Raw genomic sequence first — 21,268 nt, 5'->3', positions numbered from 1 at the left:
GGCAGTGAAGTCTATTCAGAGTAAGACAGTGGAGAAGCAGGTGGATGGATATGTACAATCAAACCACAGTTGCTGCCATCATTGCTAATACCATTATTACTGTGAGCACCTTACAGCTTATGTTAAGAGCTCAGAAAACGATTCCAGGCTAGACTTAGGGGCGCTCGTCAGCCTGTAGGTCATGATTCTGGGCACAAGTTGCCTTCCAGGCCATCCCCTGCACACAGTCACCCACTCATTTCCCCAATCATTCCAGAGTTCATATAATGTCCAGGCATGGCTCTGGTCACTGTGAATAGGCAGCAAATGAGACAGACAAAGGTTCAGTGCCTGTATTGTAACTGAAAAGTTAGCAGGCATGTTTTTCAAAATGTCTTCAATTCTTTTTTGGATCTAAGATGCAATTTGAGTTAAGCCCAAGCTCCTTCTGGGCAAAAAGGAAATGCCAAAGTTCTAGATATCCGTGTAGCAATTTTGCAATTTGACCTCAACAGACATATCCAAATTCATTTGGCTTGCACTGGCACTGGGATTAGAGCCAATGACTGACAAAAGACCAGGATCATGTTTCCAGCCATTTTATTGCTCAGCTGATGTCCACTAAATAAGAAAAAAAGAAAATGAAAGAAGAAAGCCAGAGAGCTTGGGGCAATGTTTTCTCCTTACTAATTCCGAGCTGCGGAAGCAGAACCAAAGGCAACGGCTCAGCTCAGTCCCTCTAATCTTATCGGATCTCTCCTCACTTCTCTCACCTTCGTGCTAATTTCACCATTGTTTTTCTATCTTTATTCCCTCTCCTGCCCCAATGTGATTATTAAGGCTTCTATTGACAAACCAAATTTTTACTTGGTTTGAGGACAAGACTTTGTCTTCTCTCTAGGGAAAGAGTGTTAATAAAATGGAAACCTCCTAAGCTTTTGTGGAAACAGACCTGGGTTTAAACCCCAGTTCTATCACTTGCTCCATATGTGCAGCTGAGCAGTTTAGTCTCTGAGCTTCACTTTCCTCATCAACGACATGCACAAAAGAACACCTAAGGGGGTCACAGTGGAAATGAAATGATAAAACAAATGTTAAGTATCCAGCCCAATACTTCTCCCATAACAGGTATTAGTAAACTTAAACTCTTTTCCCATGATTATAGTGTTAAATAAATGAAAATGTCTTTCAGTTATAAAAACAAAGCTGAACTTGAGAAGTTCCTCATTTTACTCCAAAAAACAGCCTGGACAATCCTATGATTGCTGACAAAAGCTTTTTATTCAAAATATAGTTTTCTTCTTTCTCCTTTTCGTTTTTTGTTAGTGGGGGAAGAACAAACAAAGTACTTTGGCGGTATTACTGCAATTATCCCCGCAGGCAGCGGGGGTGTGGGAGGGCTGTGTGAGTGGTGCCTCCCGGAGGAGGCTGCAAAATGGGCATGTCCTTCAGATCCAGCCTGGCCCGTGTCCAGGAAGCCCTGTGGCCCCCGTGTGGTGGACACAGCGCGCACACGCCCACAGAGGGCCTCGGGTCCAACTGTCACAGCACTCACACGGGTTGTGTCTTCCCAGCTGTGCTCCTGAGGACAGAGGGGCTACGCCTTGCTTACACCAGTGACAAGAAAAAAGTCTGATTAAAGAAGGAAAAAGAATGAGAGAATAAAAAAATAAATTGGATTTGAGATTTTCTATGAGGGAAAACAAGTGAGTGAAGGAGAAACAAAAGGAAAGAAAATAGGCCATCATTAAAATAAGAAGACCCTCAGGACAAAGTTTCCCGGTCCTCAGCACTGACTTCTGAAATCCTCAGTAGCGGGGGAAAGTGTTTGTTAAAAATAAAAGCCACCTGGCACATACACATTCAAACCTCCAGCTCCCGCCCTCACACACTGCCCTCGGCTCGCGGGCGCCCTCTCTCTCCAGGCCGAGCGTCCAGCGGTCAGACGTGCTGTCTAGCCGTCAGCGCTAACTCACACAGTCGCCTGTTTGAGAAGCTTTTCCTGATTACCAGCCATGCCATCTGAATGCTCAGAACACTGCACACAGACAAACTATACACTCTTCTTCTTCATTATTAATTTTTCTCCCAGCTAGAACTCAAATTCCTCCTGGAGAGTAACAGTGTTTCCAACAGTGCTTAGGAAGATGGGCACACACCAGACCAGCCCGGAACTCCACACCAACCTGGGGCAGGGCGGGGGCTCCTCATGGCATCATGAGATTGTTTACGCTCCCCTAGACTAAACAGTAGTTATGTCCAGGGTATGAAGAAAGGCATTGGTAAAAAGATCAATTAGCATGAACCGTCTTTATTTCCATGGACTTTTTTCAACCAGTTGCAGAGATCACGCTATTTTCATAAAACTGCCTTTCTACACTGTCTCTATTTATTGCCAAATTGTACCTGCAGAGTTACTTCAGGAGTCATAAATAAAAGGCTTATCACTCAAATCCTTTCAATAGCTACAAATGAGGGTTTATAACAATACCTTTCTATAGAGTCATGTTGTATGAGAGTTTCAGTATGTATTTAAGAAAACTAGATCCAAATTCGGAATTACAAATCTTCTAAAACACAAATTGTTATGTGTTTTGCGGTAGTTTTGTTTGCTTTTAACTTGAGCCCTCAACTCGAGAAACACAATCTCTGCACATTTTTTCAGGAAACCTAACCACTCCATTTCTGGGAACCGTGGCTCTCGTCTTCTGTTTGACCCCTACGCAACAGCTCATGTTTTCAACATTTGTGCGTGCACACACACACACACACACACAGAATCAGTTAATTTTGGCAAGAGCTGCTGGTAATGGAAGTTGCAGGCAGAAAGGAGAAACAAATTTGGCAGCAATTCTTGAAGAAGTATGTGCAAAGTCATGCACTGGTTAAACACAGCCCTCATGTTTTTCATACTTGACAAAGGGTATATATGTGATTTCATTAAAAGATTTTTAATTGTTACACTAACGCTATGTTTCAAAATATCGAAAGTCTGGATCATCAGTTTTAAACAATGTGGGGTAATACCAGTTTATATTAATAAAAGGCTTTTATTAATATAACTTTTACAAATAAAAGACTTAAATAATGTGGGATAATAGCAGTTCATATTAATAAAAGAATTGGCATTTGTTTTACAAAACAATTCTTATGAGAGAGTTGTTAAAGCTTTTATAAGAATCCTAAAATTAGCATTATGAATAATACAATTTATATATTACCTATTTATTATAGTTTTTGGGGTATATTTATATCATTTTTTATTCTACCTCTTTGTTAATTCTGGTAATTATTATTTTCATTTAATACATAAATGGGAAAGAGTTTGTTGACCCAAAATATCATGAGTTAAATGTATTCCAGGAACATATCCTAGATTTCCAGACTCTTCACTCACTTTTCTCTCATCCTAACATACTCCTTCTAGCTAAGTGGGGATTGCTCCTTTTATGATAGTAGCTCTTTCATTAAAAAAAAAGCACTTCAATCATAATGTTGTGGCCTATCTGAGGTAAAATTAAAAGCTACAATGATAACATTGACTTATTTCACACAAAACTATCATTACAAAGTTCTAAGTCATTTTGATGTAAAAAAGAAGAGTTAAACATGACAGTTAAAGACTGCGATCTACATTTGGGAGGCCAAGGTGGGAGGTCTACTTGAGGCCAGGAGATTGAGACCAATCTAGGAAACATAGTGACACCCTATCTCTACAAAAATTTAAAAAATTAGCTAGGCATGGTAGTGTGCACCTGTAAACCCAGCTACTCAGGAGGCTGAGGCAGGAGGATCACTTAAGCTAAGGAGTTCCAGGTTGCAGCAAGCTAATATCTCACTGCTATCCTTTAGCCTGGGTGACAGAGTGAGACCCTGTCTCAAAAAAAAAAAAAAAAAAAACTAAAACAATTTAAAACAATTCAACCTGGACAGAAGGAGTCTACACTCATCAATCCTTCTCCTGGGGCTTTATCGAGTATGTAGGCACAGCAAAGAAGCTGGAACCAAGGAAACAGAGTTCAGAGGGGTTCCCTTGAGAGGCACAGTACTTCTCCCAACTGCAAGGTCACTGCTCTGCAGGTGAAGGCAGAGGGCGGCACAAAGCCTTCCCAAGGAAGGGCCAGGCTTCCCAGAGTACCAGGCACTCAACCTTCAACAGCTAGAGACAGAGCACAGGGCAGAGAGCTTTCACCTAAGGCACAAAAAGCCAGAGGCAAGACTGCAGAACACAGAGACCACCTCAGCAAGCCAAAAGCCGGCTGTTAGGCCAAAACCAGAAACAAAACAAGAAGCTGATTCAGAAAGCTGGTCACGCATCTGCAGTACACAATAGAGACCTCTAGGTTTTCACTACAGGTCTCAGAACACAAGCCAAGCTGATGGGAAGTTCCTGATGCAGCACTTCAACCCTTCTGACAGCAGAAGTGAAGTGAATCAAAGTGAAGCTACAGCAAAGTGCAGACTCTCCTCAACCACAGATGAGACGCACACAAGCCACCCAGGAGCAGCTCGGTAGGGCGGCCACACACCTTTTCTGGAGGGAATACAGCTCACTTCAGTCTCCACTGCTCCTTCACACAAAATGTACAGATCATAATATAAACTCCTGAGACACATTCAGCAGAAGCAGTCCCAGAGATGGGCCAGATACTGGAATTATCAGAGATGCCAAAATAGGTATGATAGAAATGCTAAAATAGTTCATAAAAAAGGTGGACAACATGAAGAGACGGGGAAGTTCAGCAGAGAGATGGGAACTATAAAGAGAAAGAGAGATAGAAGGGAGGGAGGGAGGGAGGGAGGCCCCTGCATGTGGCCTGCATGCAGGGGGCAGGCAGGCCACAAACGGAAAGCAGGATGTCAGGAAAGAAGAATGCATCAGTTGAACACAACACACCAGGGCACAAAACAGAAGGATCAGTAAACCCGAGGACAGTAAACTAAAAGCCTTTGACCAAGCTGAAACACAACAAAAGAGTGATGGAAAACAAACGAGTATCAAGAAATCCACAGGAAAATAAAAAAAGAACCTAACATATCTACAAATGGAATTTTGAAAGGAGAGGAGAGAAAAAAAATTGAGGCAGAAAAAGTGTTTGAAGAGAAAATGGCCAAAAACATTCCAAAAGTAAGGAAAGGCACCAACCCACAGAACCAAGGAGCTCAACAAACACCAAGAAAGACAGAAACCAATAAAACTTCAGCTACATACCTCACAGTGAACTGCTGAAAACCATGACTGCCTATGAAGACAGATTTGGCTATGTATCATGCTTTGTATCATGCATGTACAAACATGCATCATGTTTGTATGAATGCTTATAGCCTTCACACAAACAGTTACTCTTTCTGGGAGTTTAGCCTACAGACCAACACAAGTATGAAATGATATATGCATAGGGTTATTTATTAATAATACAAAATTGTTTGTCATATCAAAAGATTGAAAATAACCCAATGTCTATGAATGGGAGACAGACTTTTTCAAGTATGGTCTATTTATACAATGAAATGCTATATACTATTTAAAAAAAGAGAGAAGGCGCTCTGTTCTCTAAATTGCTAAGATCTCCAAGATACTTTGCTTGGGTAAAGAAAACCAGGTACAGAATGCTGCACCTTTTCTATGGACAGGTGAGAGGAATTTCCGTGCACATGTACATAGAAACTCTGAAAGGAGACATACAAAAGAAGACCGCTCTCCTGCACTGCTGGTGGAATTGCAGAAAACAATCTGACAAAATCTAGTGATGCTGAAGATGTGCACCTCCTAAACCTGGCAATTCCGATGTCAGGTATCCAAGGTACCCATCCCAGAGAAGCCACAAGCATGAGACCAAGGGACACATGTGAGACAAGGGACACGACGCTCATGGCAACACAGCCTGTGGAAGGAGAGGGTGTGAACACCCTAAGGGGCTGTCAGCAGGAGCACGGATGTAACAGTTCTGAGTGGAAAAAAAAAAAAAAACACCCACAGGATACACAGAGTTTGAAGCCATTTACATGGAAATTGTAAAACATGGAAAAATATTATTTATCATTCACAGCTACGTACATATATAAGTGAAGACATTTCTTAAAAAGCATAACCAGACAGTGATAAAGACCAAATTCAGATAAAAGTTACCTTTGAGAAGGCAGACAGAATTAAACAGGGGAGGCATATCTCAGTTCCATCTGTAGCATTTTAGATCTTAAAAAGATATAAAGTAAAAAGAAAAAAGATTCTTAGGTCTGGAATGAACCTGAATTATGAGGAATCTATGGTTTTTAAATCTCCAGGTGATTCCAAAAGGCAGCAAATTTAATGACAGTATCTGGAGAAGCTAAACTAGACCAACTCAGGTCTCTGCTAGCCTAAAATAATTAAAATTCTATAACCGACTGACTGAAACTAGTTTTGTAGTCTGACTATCATTTCTAATCAAGACTTCTTAGGTTCTTGTACTGTCACATGTAACGGAAATAACAACACAAGCATTAAATAAACTAATTCATCACTTTAAAATCTTGAGAAAAAGATTATTTACCCTGTTTTACTTATTTATTTATTTATTTATTTATTTATTAAAAGATATTTATCATCAGCGAATGCTAAAAAAAATTATTGTAATTAACTTCCATTCATAAATGGAGTCAGCGTTCTATAATTAGCCAAATGCCTCTGATCTATAAGTATCTCACATCTGGTGAAACAAGACCCAAGATTATTTCACTCCATCAGCATCTCACATCTTGAAAAAGTTTGTTTTTAATGGTGCATTTGTCAGCTGCACTGTCAGCTCCATGCCATTTCCCAGTGGCACTCCAGATGACTTCACAGCGGACCAGTGCCAGCAAGCATGGCACTATGCTTTAGGACACACAAAATACAGAGGAAAAAAGAAGGAAGTAGAGGTTGCAGAGTAAAGCACAGAATGCAGGATGGGTGCAGTAACCAAAAGAGTAAGACCAGGTGAAGAAAACAGAATCATAAAGCTGTTCACTTGTTTCCAAACTATTTCCAAACTGTTAAAGTTTCCAAACTGTTGTTCCCTCCTTATGGAAGTGGTGGCACAGCAATCACAGGCATGAGGAATGAAAAGCGAAGAAAACGGCAAACTGTCAGACGGCCCAACACAACAAGAATGAGACACGAAGCCAGAGAAACCTGACTTGGACCCCAGCTCTGTCACGTGCTGATCACAGCTGGCATCACTTCACTTACCTGAGACTCGGTCTCTTCACTGTCAAGTGAAACTGCTAATGATAACACCTTTCTCAGGTGCCTGTTTTGGGGACTACAAGACAATGATGGCGGGAAAGTCCTTTGTACACTTTAAGGGCTTCGGTGATACTGGAACAGCAGGGCTGACATGTAACGTAGTGAAGTTCTGTGTCAGGAAGGATATAAACTCAACAGCAGAAATTCCTGACCACAGGATTTCCAGGAGGATCACTCAGAGGAAGAAACCTCTCTCCTCAACTCCCATACGATACAAATACGAGGAAAGCCGCAGCCACTCCCAACAAAATAAAAACGACAACATCGATGTGTTCTGAGCAGCTGACAGACACAATGACGGCAATTATGGCTATCATCGTGGAGTCTGGCCTTTCTAATTTCCCGGGGACAAGCAGGAAATGAGAATTTTAGTGAATACTTCATGAATACCTGCATGTTGTAAGAAGCACTGCTACAAAAATGTTTGCCAAGTTTTCCCACCTCCTTACGACGCTTTTCATAACAGGTGCCAGCAGGCAATGATGGAACAGATGGTTTGGACCAATTTTCGTAATGAAGACAATTAGAAAAGCAAGATAAAATATGAAAAGCATCTTCCCTAAAGCATGAAGAAGCTACTGTGATAGAGAGGGATTGCTGGGCCAAGACCCAAAAGAAGCCAGAAATCCAGAGAGGTAGCCTGGGGGCTGACATGGCCTCTGCCACCCCGGAGGAGGCAGCTGAGGGCGAGCAGTATCTCTGACCACTCTGCGGCGGGAGGGATGGAAAGCTGGAGTCCAGGGCGTGCCAAGGATGTGGTCCCACCCACAATCAGGATGCGGACCCCAGAGGAATGCAACTTCGATTTAAGAGTAAAATAAAATACACATAAACCTTCTCTTGAATGGACTGCAGGCTGACTTCAAGTAAACCCCTGGGTGGCTCTGATCATCTCAAACCCTGACTCTGGAGAGCTGACACCTCCAAACATGTGGCAGAGGCAAATGAAAATGCTCCCTGAGAGAGGAAAGCACTATGCTAAGAATCAAGCGACTTCTATGGGGACAAATGGAAACCCACATGAAAAAGAATGAAACTGGACCCCTATTTCACACTATATGCAAAACATAGCAAAACATAAATCAAAATGGATGATAAACCTACATTTAAGACCTAAGTCTGTAAATCACTCAGAAAACACAGGTGTAAATCTTCAGGACCTCAGTTTAGCAATGGTGTTCTTACATATGACACAGAAAAGCAATAGAAAGGAAAGAAGTCTAGACACCTGCTCCAACATGGATGAACCTTGACAACATAATGCTAAGTGAAAGAAGCCAGCCATGAAAGGCCACGCCTTATAGGAATCCATTTACATGAAATGTTGAGAATAGGCAAATCTATAGACATAAGAGTTAAAGTGAAATGGGTTTCTGATTTGCCTCAAAGTAATCAGAATATTCAGCTATGAAAGACAAAACTATTCAGGTTAACCGTTCTGCCTATGCTTAAACAATTACAAATTAAAATTAGATCCCAGAAAGAGGTTTGGAATTAAAAATGGCTCAGAAATGTAACAGACAACCTACCTTCAGCCACTGTTCAGCCTGCTCCTTGCTCTGGACTGCAAGAACAAGTGGGTCTGTGCCTTGCTGGGTAATTTTCAACTCGTGCTTCTTCTTTTTGCTGTCTTTCGGAATATATGTAATGTTACAGCCTTGGAGAGGCAGTTCCATCTGAGGCTGCTGGTCCTTGGAACTTTTATAGCACTGCATTCAACACAACAAATCAATGTATATTATGAGAAAGTTCAAACAGAAACACTGATAAAACTCCAGCAAAATGAAAATGTGAATATTGGCAAGACATCTGCAGGTCTGATCAGAGAGTGGAGATATCAGCAACTGGGAAACGGATCTCCAGACTGACAAGTTTCACACACGCAAAACACTCCTTCATCCTGATGCTTTGCCTCCAAGTATGGGAAGGTAACACTTATTCGTGAACTCAGCAGAAGTTACTGAACATCTATGACATGATTCAGCAAGAAGCAGAAAGTCCCTACTCTGATGGAACATTCGGGCACATCACAATACCCACCCCGAAGCTACCTGAGCATAAGAGGAACAAGTTCTAGAAGGAGATACAAAAAGGCTGTTAATGGCTGTGATCTGTGGAAAAATGGACTGTGGATATTATTTATAAATAGAAGTATATGAAATATACTTATATGACTAATATATAAAATGTATTTGTAGTTCTGTTACAACTACATAGCTCTAATGTGGAGAGACAACATAATAATTCAGAAACTTTATAATCTACATTGTGTGATATCTGCCTATCATATCTCTATCCCCTTTCTGAAAAACAGATAAGTTATTTTATTAAGACCATAAATATCAATACAAATTGTATAAAAATGTCTGCAAAGGTCTGCTTTCTAGGTGACTAGGGGATCCAAAACTCATGTTGCTCCACTTACACAACTATCATCCGCTCTAAAGATTTCAATTGGTAGGGTTAAAACTGACATTTAGTTTGTATCACCCTTGCTTAATGTCTGTCTGTAAAACTTAGAATCAAATCTTTGCCCAAAGGTTTCCCCACCCCTTTTTGTTTAACTGTATTACTTAGGGCCAGAAGTATTAATGGAAAGACACAGTCAGAAGTCAGACATTGGGGTTTCTAGCCCTGTTACCAATTTATTGCAGGTCCCAGGAAGCTTTTTAAGCTTTCTGAGCCCATTTCCTCATTTCATAAAGTATGTTTTGCTGTTACTGTTATTATTTTATTGTTACATTAAATTATTAGTAATAACATATCTGCTACCAAGTGCTGAGTGTTGACATCAGGAGGCATTTCATGCTTCTCCCTTAATCATCAAAGTTGTCCATTCTGTAGACTTGCAGACTGTGGCAGCCCTAAGGCACAGCTGGTTAAGTACTAATATTAATAACTTGCCCAAAGCTAAGAACCCATGGAGTGGTGGCCGCAGGACTCTTGCCCAACACTGCACAGTGCACAGCCTGCATTCCTGACTCTGAACCATTTACTGATGAAGGAATGAATGGAGACTTATTTTTAGAAATGACTTCTAGAGTCCTTTCCTGTTTGATAGTTCTGAATCCATGACTCTCAAATGACACAGATAAGGAATACATCACCTCCTTTTTTAAAAAATTCAGCTGATGGTTGCCCTGGCTAAAAAGGAAGAAAAAAATTACATCAAAACCAAATAACCTCAGATTGTTGTGAATGTTTACCATTTACCAGATTTTTTGCATTTTGAATACATGCAAAAAAAAGGTAAAAGGGAAACGGTACAGTGGAAGGAATCAGAAAAGGAAGTTTTAAAATTTTTAATTGTTTAAACTTTTTAAAAATGACATAACTGTACATATTTATGGAGCACATAGTGATGTTTTGATATCGTAATACAGAGTGATGAGGTGACAGTAATTAGCATATCCATCATCTCAAACATTTGGCATTTCAGAAAGGGAATTTTATAGCTTATATTTTCCCTTAAGTGAAATGCCTCACAATAAGTAGCTCTGTTATCAGCAATAATGACAAACTGCAATCTGGAGGTCCTAGCAGGCTGGATTCCCAAGGAAGCTGCTCTATGACAGAGAATGGCATGCAGGCCATTCATTAAGGTGTGCCTTACGACAACGCCAGTAGGAGGGAGAGGGAGAAGTGGGACTATGCAAAGAAGGAACCTACAACACAGCTCAAGTGGCCCCGGGGACCCCTCGAGAGCTCTGAGCGCCAGGGCCCCGACAGAGCTGCCCCAGGAGTCTGGGCCTTCATACCCTGGCACTTCATACCCAGAGGCGGAACCCTGGGGCAGGAGCGGACCTGGACTCGAGGGCCCTCCTCAATGGAGACAACCCCGAGTGGGCTCAGCAGCCCTTCCTGCAAGTGCGGGACTGTGTCCTATGGTCCTGAAGGGGTCTGGGTGCATCACAGTATCCACCCCAGAGCCACCTGGGCACAGAAGGAACAAGTGCTATGACAGGAGATACAAACAAGCTACTAATGGGAAGACAGACTGGGAACATTTAGGGGAAAAACACGGCTTTTTGTTTTCTCTTTATAGCTTTCTGCACTGTTTAAGTTTGGAAAGCACTTTTATTACTGTTGTCTTTTTATGTCTAGAGGTCATCTGAACCGTTGGATCATAGGTCATTTTTGAAAGGAAAAAAGCTTCATAATAAAAATAACTAACACTGATTCTGTGTTTTATTGAAGACAACAGTGCTTTCTTCTGCTTTTCTATTGATTTTTTCTTAAATATTTACAACTACTCTAAATGGCAGGAGTTATCATCCCGGTTTTGAAGGAGGGAAAGCTGCTAGGAGACTTGAGGGAAGAAAACTCACAGACTGGGAGAAAGACAAGTGGTGGCGACGAAGACCAGGACCCGAACCCCAAACTGCGAACCCCACATTCCACTGCAGGGCTTCCCTCACTGTTCTCTAGAACTGCTCTTTCAGATAAGAGATGATTGTGTATTCTTAAAATATTTATATAATAAATCTACATCTTGTAGCCATTATGTCAGATTATAAATAAGGACCATATTAATCTTTTTCCCCATTCTTTAAAATTCCCCATGGCATCATTTTTGGCATATTCTAAATCTGGGAGAAATTCAGGCCACACATGTGGAAAAAATATGTTCTCTCACCATTTTTAAAAGACTGAACAAAAACATTAATTAAAAAATATACAATATCCTAAGAGCCTAGTACAGTAAGATTCCCACAATTCACAGATGAAACTTGGGTGGAAAAAGTATTATTTACTCCACCAAAGAATGATATACAGAAACATAAATTCTTGTGTTTTCTGTTTTAATGATATAATCTTGAACAATTTCTCCCCCAAGGTTACTTTGAAGGAAAAACAAAAGGCAAAAACATACTCTAAGTTTCATAATTCCGATAATCAACCATGGTTTCTATAGGAACGAAGGAGAAGGAAGAAAGAAGGTAGAAAGGAAGGGAGGGGGAAGGAACAGCAGGGAGGAGGGAGGGATGAGGGAGGAGGTGGGAGGAGTTGCCACACCATTCTCAAAGGTCCTTGGTCTTAACGCAGCCTCCTCCTAGAGTAATACCTAAAGCAAAGAGGTCGCTTTCCCCAGTCCCTGCTTCTCTCTGACTTACTTATCTTCCTGTTCTGACTCTCAGATTTGAGAAAAAGAATTGGCCTCAAGCTTTCCAAAAGAATTTCCTTTCCTGGCCGCCCTCCCTCCAAACCTCCGAAGGCCTGCCCGTCCCACTTCCATGACCTGGCTTTGAGGAATTCACTGACTCACTACAAATGAGAAAATCCATCTTGCAACTTCTGGCAAGTTAAAACATTGTGCATTTCCACTGACACAAACCACAGACACTGCCCCAGAATGGGAATGATTTTGTGCGACGGCTGCTTCTGGAGCTGGGAAACCAACAGCAGTGAAGACGAAGCCGCGGCCAGTGCTCATGGATGGCTCTTGATGGATACCAGCGCACTACTGTCACAAGCGCGGGTCCTCGCTGGGGCCTCCCCTTCCCCGAGTGGCTGATGTTAACACTGACTGGGTACAAATCCCATCACTATAGATTTCCAACAAAACCCTACCGGTCTTACAAAACACAGGCTACTCGGAATGCTCTACCAGTAGTTTGCTGTCCTTGATGACGCAGAGCAGCTTGGTCCACTGGCCGAAGCGCTTCTTCCGCAGCAGGAAGGCACAGATCTTGGCGTCCTTCACCAGGTCCATGGAGGCCTCCTCCGAGGGCCACTGGTGCCGAGTTTTCTTCCCCTTTCCATCTTCCTCCTCTTCGTCATATGACTCATAAGAGCTACTCATGGCATCTGAGTCATAATCTGTCAAAAATAAACAAAGGTAAAAGGACCTTATCTTGAAGTTTGCTCAAGGTCACATCATTATATTTTTAATAGCTGAGTAATTCAACGAGAAAGGGACTTTTGCTCTTTAAGAAAAAAAATAATTCTAAGACATGGCAGTAAAAACTCAATGAAAAGTTCTAAACTGAAGTGACTAAAAATTCCGTGTTTATAAAAACCTTTTCTAGACTGTTCAATACGGACCAGACACTACACAGACCCGGCGCTGCTGACACCCCCTTCCCGAGGGCCCTCACTACCTCATTCTGAGTCGCATTCTGCCATTCTGCTGTGGCCCATGGAGGTCCTTTGCTCTGCCACATCCACACCTCTATGTCAGAGTCCTTCCAAGTCTGCAGATCCTTCTCCTAACATTTAAGATGTGACTAAAGGCCACCTCTCTCCTCTGGGTCATGCTTGGAACTTTCATAGCAATTTACACCTACCTTTCCAGCGGTATTCACCTCATTCTGCAGCACATTCACACCCATGCTGGTGTTTCTTTTAGTTTCCCAAATATGTCATAGTCTCCCTTATCTCAACATTTTTGCCCTTGCTGTTCACCCACGCTCCCTCTTGCCTTTGCCTGGTAAATGCTCTCATCTTTTAGGATTTGACTTATACTTCCTCCAGCAAACCCTTCCTGAGTCACCAAAGCTGGATGCTATGGACTGAACCACGTCCCCCACCAAAATCCAGATGTTGAAACTCTAACCTCAATGTAACTGCTTGAAGACAGGCCTTTTAGAAGGTAAGTTAGGGTATACACAGTCATAATGGTGGGGTCCTAATCCCATAGGGCCTTATAAGAAGAGGGAGAGAGAGAGATCTTGCTCTCTCCCCATCCACAAACCAGGAGGAGGCACCTCCCTCTCCAGAACCCGACCGTGCTAGTGTCCAGACCTCAGACTTCCAGCCTTTAGAACCAGGAGGAAATGAATTGCTGTTGTTTGAGCTGCCCAGCCTACAGTATCTTGTTGTTGCAGCCCGAGCAGACTAAGACAAATGCCCCTCCTGCCTGTCTCCATCTGCCCAACATAAAACTCATCACACTGCGCTACCAGGCTGTGAGCCCCTGGGGAGAAGTTGGCCATCTTGTAAGGCCGTGATATCCCAGCACCTAACACAGCACCTGGCATGTGGCAAGCACAAACAGTGTAGAAGAAAGAAATGTCACCTGAATTTAAACTGCACCTGCAAAGCCCTAGGAGGAATGGCTGGCACATCAAAAGTATTTCATAAATACCAGTGACTGTCATTCATATTATTGCTTTCAGCCGTGTAGGATAATAAGCTCATCAAGATAGTGAGTGTCTGATTCATCTCTGAATTCCCCTTAACCGAAGGAATCATCTGGAACCTATTCACTTCTCAAAACATACTTGAGGAATGAGCACTAGATGATGAACACAGGGTAGATAAGGAGAACAATGGCTGATGCAGGCAATTGCACAATCTAGCAAAAGCACCAGAAAGGGCAGGCGTTATACAGAAGACAGCTCATATTTTTATTCCCTGGAACCTAGAGTTTAACTTGCCCTCAGTAATCATGTTTACATTACAATTTCCTTGCAGAGATTCAATACTAAGGCAGGGAACAGAAAGATTTAAAGCTTTAGTTGAATTTTCAATGATGAAAAGAAGTCCAGGCAGGATTTTAAGCAAGAACTGAGGAGACTGAAGAGGCACCTTTGGCAATGGCACTGAGAGTGGGCTGGAGCAGGGACTGGTGGAGAGGCAGGGCCAGAGGAAGGCATCTACAGCAACATTAGGAAGAGACGTCGAGACTGGGGCTGAGATGGGCGCGAGGGACGCCAGGAGGGGCGAGATGCAAAGGGAATAGACCCTCGGGTCTTGGTCACAGATCACAAAGGAGAATGAATGAGGGAGTACAGCCCAGCTTCTCCTCTGTGCTGCTTTACGCAAACCTTCCATACCCCACAGGCGGGTTCTCCTCCATGACCCCCCAACACCCACACCCCCCAAAACACCAGTGCCACCAAGTACCAACACCCCCATTTCATGGGGCAGCCACAGGTAGCTATTTAAATTTTAATTAAAGTCAAATAAAATTAAACACCTAGTTCCACAGTCACACTCACCACATTCCCAGTGGCTCACCGGGAGTACAGGTAAGGACGGTCCTATCACTGCCGGAGCTCTACCGGACAGCAGGGGACTGAGAGATCCCTGATCTAGGGCAGCACATTATTACAGAGGCCGGGACAGGACGTCGCGTGCAGGATGCAGAGAAGCCTAAAGAGAAGAGATCACTCAGAGCCAGACCTGGAAATGAGTTGTTGACGACCAGATGGAAGAAGAAGCACAACGAGCGAAGGCACCAGAGAGTGTCAGAAACACTGCAGAGGCACAGTGAAGCCCACCACTTTGTCAACAGCACGTCGGTGAGTGCCACGAAAGTGACGCACACGGTTACCCACAAGGGGGAGAATGAATGAGGGAGAACAGCACAGCCCACAGAAAGAGGGGGCTATGCTGAGGCAGGGTGGGGGTTTCTGGGGCCGACAACATTCCATCCCTGACCTGGGTGGTGGTTTGCTTTATGGTAAGTTCTTGAGTGTATATTCATATTTCATGTACTTGTGGGTAAATATGTTTTACAATAAAAAGGGTTTTTAAAAAGTTTAGCATGCCTAGAACGCAGGGTAAGTGGGGGCAACTGATGGAACATGGAACAGAGAAGATGGGCGGATGCCAGGCCACACCCATCCCATGCTGTGCTAGGGTCTCATGTGCACTGAGGGATTTAAGAGGGGTGATGGACATAATCATATTTTTATTCCATAAAGACGATTCTCACAATGGCTTGAAGGACCGTGAACCATCAGGGCTCAGCTCATTCTCTGGAACATCAAGTTCAGAAAATAATGAACATGGGACTGCACACTAGCACAAGCTCTGTGGAAAGCAGCACGGAGATACCTCAAAGAGCTCCAAATAGAACTACCATTTTATCTGGCGATCCCATTAGTGGGCCTCTACCCAAAGAAAAAAAGACATCTGCACTTGAATGTTTATAGCAGTATAATGCACAATTGCAAAGATGTGGAAACAACCCAAGTGCCCATCAATACATGAATGGATTAATAAAATGTGGTATATATATATATATACCATGGAGTTCTACTCACCCTCAAAAAACAATTGTGCTATATCACAGAGCTTGTGCTAGTGTGTAGTCCCATGTTCATTATTTTGTGATATCTGCACTTTGTGCACAGTGAGCAGGGAGACCAAAGTCAACAACCGAACTGTATGGATAAGATGTTGCTGGTTAGGAAATGCTCTTTGTTTTAGCCAGAATTCTCTAGAGAGATTGGATGGATGGATGGATGGATGGATGGATGGATGGATGGATGGATGGATGGATGGACGGGCGGACAGACAGACAGATGGATAAGAAGGGATTTATTAGGAGAATTGGCTCAGGCAACTAAGGAAGCTGAGAAGTCCCATGACAGGCCGTCTGCATGCTGGAGACCTTGAGATGGCAGCACTGTGGCTCAGTCGAAGTCCAAAAGCCTCAGAACCCGGAAAGCTGATTAGCACTTCTCAGTCTGAGGCAGAAGCCTGAGTGCCCAGGGGGAGGGAGGAAGAGAGGGGAGGGGTCCTGGGGTGAGTCCTGGAGTCCCAGGGCCAGAGAGCCTGACATTCTGACGTCCAAGGACAGAAGAGTGTGTCCCAGCTCCAGGAAGAGAGAGACTAAGCTGCCTTTCCTGCTTTTGTTCTATCTGGGCCCCCCGATTGGATGGTGCCCACCCACCATCTAGTCTGCTCAGACTCACGCGCTAATCTCCTCTGGCAACACGCTCACAGACACACCCCAAAATGATGCTTTACCAGCTCTCTAAGTATTCCTCAATCCAGTCAAAAACTAACCATCACACTCTTCTTCACCAGAAACTATTAATAGTTTCATGGTCAGGAATTACTATCATAGTGCAGTTCTGATAGAACTTAAGAAAGTGCCAATAACATATTATTTTTTAACCATAAAATGTTCATTCCAGAAAAAAATAGCATGAAATCAAAGGCAATACTGCACACATTGCAAATCTGGCAAATCAAAGAGCCAGAAAGGAAGTCTTGATAAGGTGGCTCTACTATCACAGCTTTCCAAAGGGCCATGCTTTTTCTCCAGTCAAATTATGTAAGAACTTATCTTTCAAAGCCACACGAGATACAGACAAGGTTAAGTGATCAGTGAGTGTTGGCGCCCTGTCTACTACAGGTGCTCACCAGGAAGTGGGGGACCTCAGGGACCCTGTCGTGTTCCTTCGCCATATTGCATTCCATGAGCCAAGAAGCAGAAGACCCACCAGGACTCCCGGCTGGTATATGACCTCACTTTTCAGAGAAGGCAGGGCAAGAGGCTGAGCAGGAAGACGACTCTGCTAGGGCAGCAGCTGTGTCAGTCCCTCCTCTCGCAGCTCAAGAGTTCTGAGAACAAAACTTGGCTCAGTGTTAGACATGTCACAAAAAACAAAAACTGAATGGAAATTCAGCATGGAAAAATCAACAGAACAAAGTAAGGAGTGAGAAAAGTGCAGTCCATTCAGCAAGTGTCTGTTGAGCTCTTCTTATGTGCCAGACACAAACAGACACAAACTTTCACCCTCTTTGGTCTGGCATTCTAGCAGGAGTTGGGGGTCGGGGTGGGCGTCGGGTGTTGGGGGGAATAGACGATAAACAAAGGAATTATAGGAGAACGGGGATATGTCCAAATGGAATACATTATGAAATCATTAGCTAATATTTGGAAATGCTCCTTTGGGTTTCAATACTGATTCATCATAATAATGATGCTCCACACCTGCACCGAGTGTTTCAGATTCACAAAGGGCTTTCCCCTCTGTCGTCTCACCTGCTCCACACAACTCCATGGAAGCAAGGATCTGAGCAAGAGGGCTCAGTTGGGGCCCCGACCCCCAACTCCCGCTAGAATGCCAGACCAAAGAGGGTGAAAGTTTGTGTCTGTTTGTGTCTGGCACGTAAGAAGAGCTCAACAGACACTTGCTGAATGGACTGCACTTTTCTCACTCCTTACTTTGTTCTGTTGGTTTTTCCATGCTGAATGGTGGTAGGTAAAGGTGGGTAGGATGGGAGTGCTGCAGAATCTTGTGAGCCACTGTGAGGACTTCAGATTTCACTTTTGGGTGGGATTGAAAGCCACTGGGCAGTTCTAAGTAAAGAGCAGATCTGACCTACATTTTCAAATGGCCAGTCTGAGTTCTAGTTCCCACTCTAGAGGAATATGGTATAAATCACTCAATTTCTTTATGACTCAGTCTCTTTAAGATAGGCCTGTTCCCTTGTTTCTCTCAGAGTTGTCATGAGGATTAAATGAAGGACACAGAGAAGCTCTTTGTGAACCTGAGAATACTAGAAGCAGGTGTGAAGCACCGGTACACCTTACACTCCAAGACCAGGCCTGAAGAAGCTCATAATAACCTCCAGACATTGGCTGTACCATATGACACATTTCAAGTAGACACGTAGCACACTCCATGAAATCAGAAATGGCATTTCAACCAGCCCCCTGGAAGAGGGAGAGGGAGGAGAGCCAGAAGACAGGAAATTAGAAAGCTGAAAATAAACATGCAATCTAGATCTGAAACAAAAAAAAACCAACAAGAGCCACACTGAGTTTATACTGTGTCAATTTAGCTAAGCTGGAAGTCCACTTCCACCTCCCTGTGTGGTCTGGGTGAGGTTGGCCACAAGAGAATGTGTGAGGGTCTGGAGGGAGGGAAGGGGCAGCAGGCATTCTCCCCGGGGCCAGTATGGGTGCCAGGCACTGCCAAGGCTGCTACTGCTGCTGCTCACGGTTCACCATGCTGGTGTGGGGCAACACCAGACTTGGAGCCCCCAGCTGCCATGGGATCTCCTCCTCTGGCATCTTGGTGTCCTGGGACAGGTACTCACACGACTCCACAGCCAAGGCCACCTGTGTCTTTTGCAAGTGACCTGTGTCGTCAAGTTTGGAAGAAGCCAGAGACAGATGGGTTGTAGCCTGTCCTCAGGGATTGCAGTTTCTCCTTTGTCTCCCCAACCTCAGGCCCGGCTTTTCTCCCAGAATGCCAGACCCACCAGCCACAGAGGCAACAGCAGCTCCCAGAATTGTGTGAGGTCTAATCCTGAGAATAAGTCTTCTAGTCCATATCACAGTTGTTCTGCTTCTCTGATCAAACCCTAACTGCTCCAGAAATTGGGAATGAATGCCTCTGGCAGGCTTGCACAGGTGAAGCTCAGTGCAGGCCTCTAGGATTTGGGGGCACAGCCCCTACTGTCCTCTGAAAACAACTATTTTACTTTTGAGAAACTGCTTTGGGCTGTTGACGCCCTAGCAGAGACTGAATGCTTCATCACGGGACACCACGTTAAGATGCAACCTGAGCTGCCCATGCAGGAGCACCCCACCATCCAATCAAAGTGGTCTGTGTGACACAGGCTTCTCAGATCTGGAAGGTATAGGGAAGCTGCACCAACAAGCAGTTTAGGTGTCCCCGGCTCCTATTCCTGCTGCACCGCCCCTTCACTTAACAGCGATCCACAGCATGGCCTAATGGTCAAGACCTGATAGGAACTTGATTAGAAAACTCGTAGCAAACAGCTTGACCTGTGAGCAGACCTTCCAAATGGGCAAACAATGTGAATATCTGTGTACCAGGAAGAAGCTGAGCACAGGGCAACCACAGCAGAAGAAGCTCTCAGCACTCAGATGAACCACATGACCCACTCACTGCACACAAATCCGTCGGCCTCTATCCCCTGACTTCTTGTCCAGATGGGCTCATGCACAAGTGGCTCTGGTGGCAGAGATGGAGGTGGCAGGGTGGCATGGAACTCGGCAATGTGGACTCCACTCATGAAGACTCACCTGCCGCCAGGCACTTCTGAGAGGCTGATGTGCCCCTTCGGGCCCCCGCCCCGCCACCATTTCTGGGACTATCAGCTGGCCTCCTGGCAGCAGATCATTATCACCAGTCCGTGTCCATCATGAGGAGATCATTAAAGTAAATTCGCCTCCTCTCTCCACAGTGCTCCTGCCCAAAGCACCACCCACAGCCTAAGAACACCCTCATCACTGTCACGGGATGCCACACAGCATTGCCTCCAACAAAGAACTCACTTTACAGCAAATGAAGTGCAACAAGGCGTTTGTGCTCAGGAAAATCACTGGTCTTGCCACATTCTCCGCCACTCTGAAGGAGCTGACCCAGTAGGTCAGTAGAATTCTAGGTTTCCTGAATATTCTGCTCTAGTGCCAGCCAACTGGCCACATCCTATGAGTATTATCTGCCGGACCATCTCCGAGCAGTGTATGTTCTGACGCAGTGGTAAGCTTTTCCCATAGCCAGGAGTCACAAGTCCAAGAATCCAGGGGTGAATGGTAGGAGCTCCTCTCACTACTATCCCTGGTGATCCACTAAAAAAATATTTGTTTCCCTTCCCTAAAATTTTGGACTCCACTGGCCTAAGGCAGGATACAGCAATGGTTAAACTGCAAATGGAAGCTGCCACCCAGTTTCTCATCCTACAACACCAACAAGAAAAGAAAGAGGCTACTGCAGTGGCTGGGATGACTGATCCTGATTGAGAAGAAGCTGTCCTCAAACAATGGGAACAGGAAGAACATGTCTGGGACCTAGAAGTACCCCTCAGCACTCCTTCATCCTCCCATGCCCTGATTAATATTAAGGGACAATTACAACCACCCAATACAGAAAGTCCTACTCAGGGCCCAGACCTTTCAGAAACGGAAGTAGGGTCACCCCACTAGTAAGAAACCTAGATCAAACAAGGAGTTTGCTGAGGGTGAGGGGAATATGGAACTGGCAGTACAAGAAGTTATAAATACCAGTGATTGACCACTGACCAGCTGTAAAGATGAAGACTGAACTTGTCATGAGCTTTTCTTCCTTATTTGGATATGGATGTATCTGTCCATGTAGATCAGGTGTCCTTAAACTACGGCCCGTGGGCCACATGCGAGTGTTTTTGCCTGTTTGTATTTTTTACTTCAAAATAAAATATGTGCAGTGTGCATAGGAATTTGTTCATAGTTTTTTTTTTTTAAACTATAGTCGGGCCCTCCAACAGTCTGAGGGACAGTGAACTGGCCCCCTGTTTAAAAAGTTTGAGAACCCCTGATGTAGA

The 21,268-nt window shown here is 43.9% G+C and overlaps 1 protein-coding gene across 5 annotated transcripts in view; it reads right to left on the bottom strand.

The window, feature by feature from the left end:
- Nucleotides 1-21,268, bottom strand: part of AFAP1 (actin filament associated protein 1) — a 190,026-nt gene that overhangs the window by 63,187 nt on the left and 105,571 nt on the right. For all 5 annotated transcript variants that reach the window (XM_075992936.1, XM_075992935.1, XM_075992937.1 and 2 more), the window contains 2 exons: nt 12,855-13,066; nt 8,776-8,955 (listed from right to left, as the gene is read on the bottom strand). In XM_075992936.1, the coding sequence (XP_075849051.1) occupies nt 8,776-8,955; nt 12,855-13,066 (392 nt within the window). The remainder of the gene's footprint in view (nt 1-8,775; nt 8,956-12,854; nt 13,067-21,268) is intronic.

This window comes from Microcebus murinus, chromosome 16 (assembly GCF_040939455.1).
Source record: "Microcebus murinus isolate Inina chromosome 16, M.murinus_Inina_mat1.0, whole genome shotgun sequence".
Taxonomy (NCBI): Eukaryota; Metazoa; Chordata; class Mammalia; order Primates; family Cheirogaleidae; genus Microcebus; species Microcebus murinus.
Note: the sequence above shows the minus strand (reverse complement) of the source record. Positions and strands in the feature narration are given on the sequence as shown.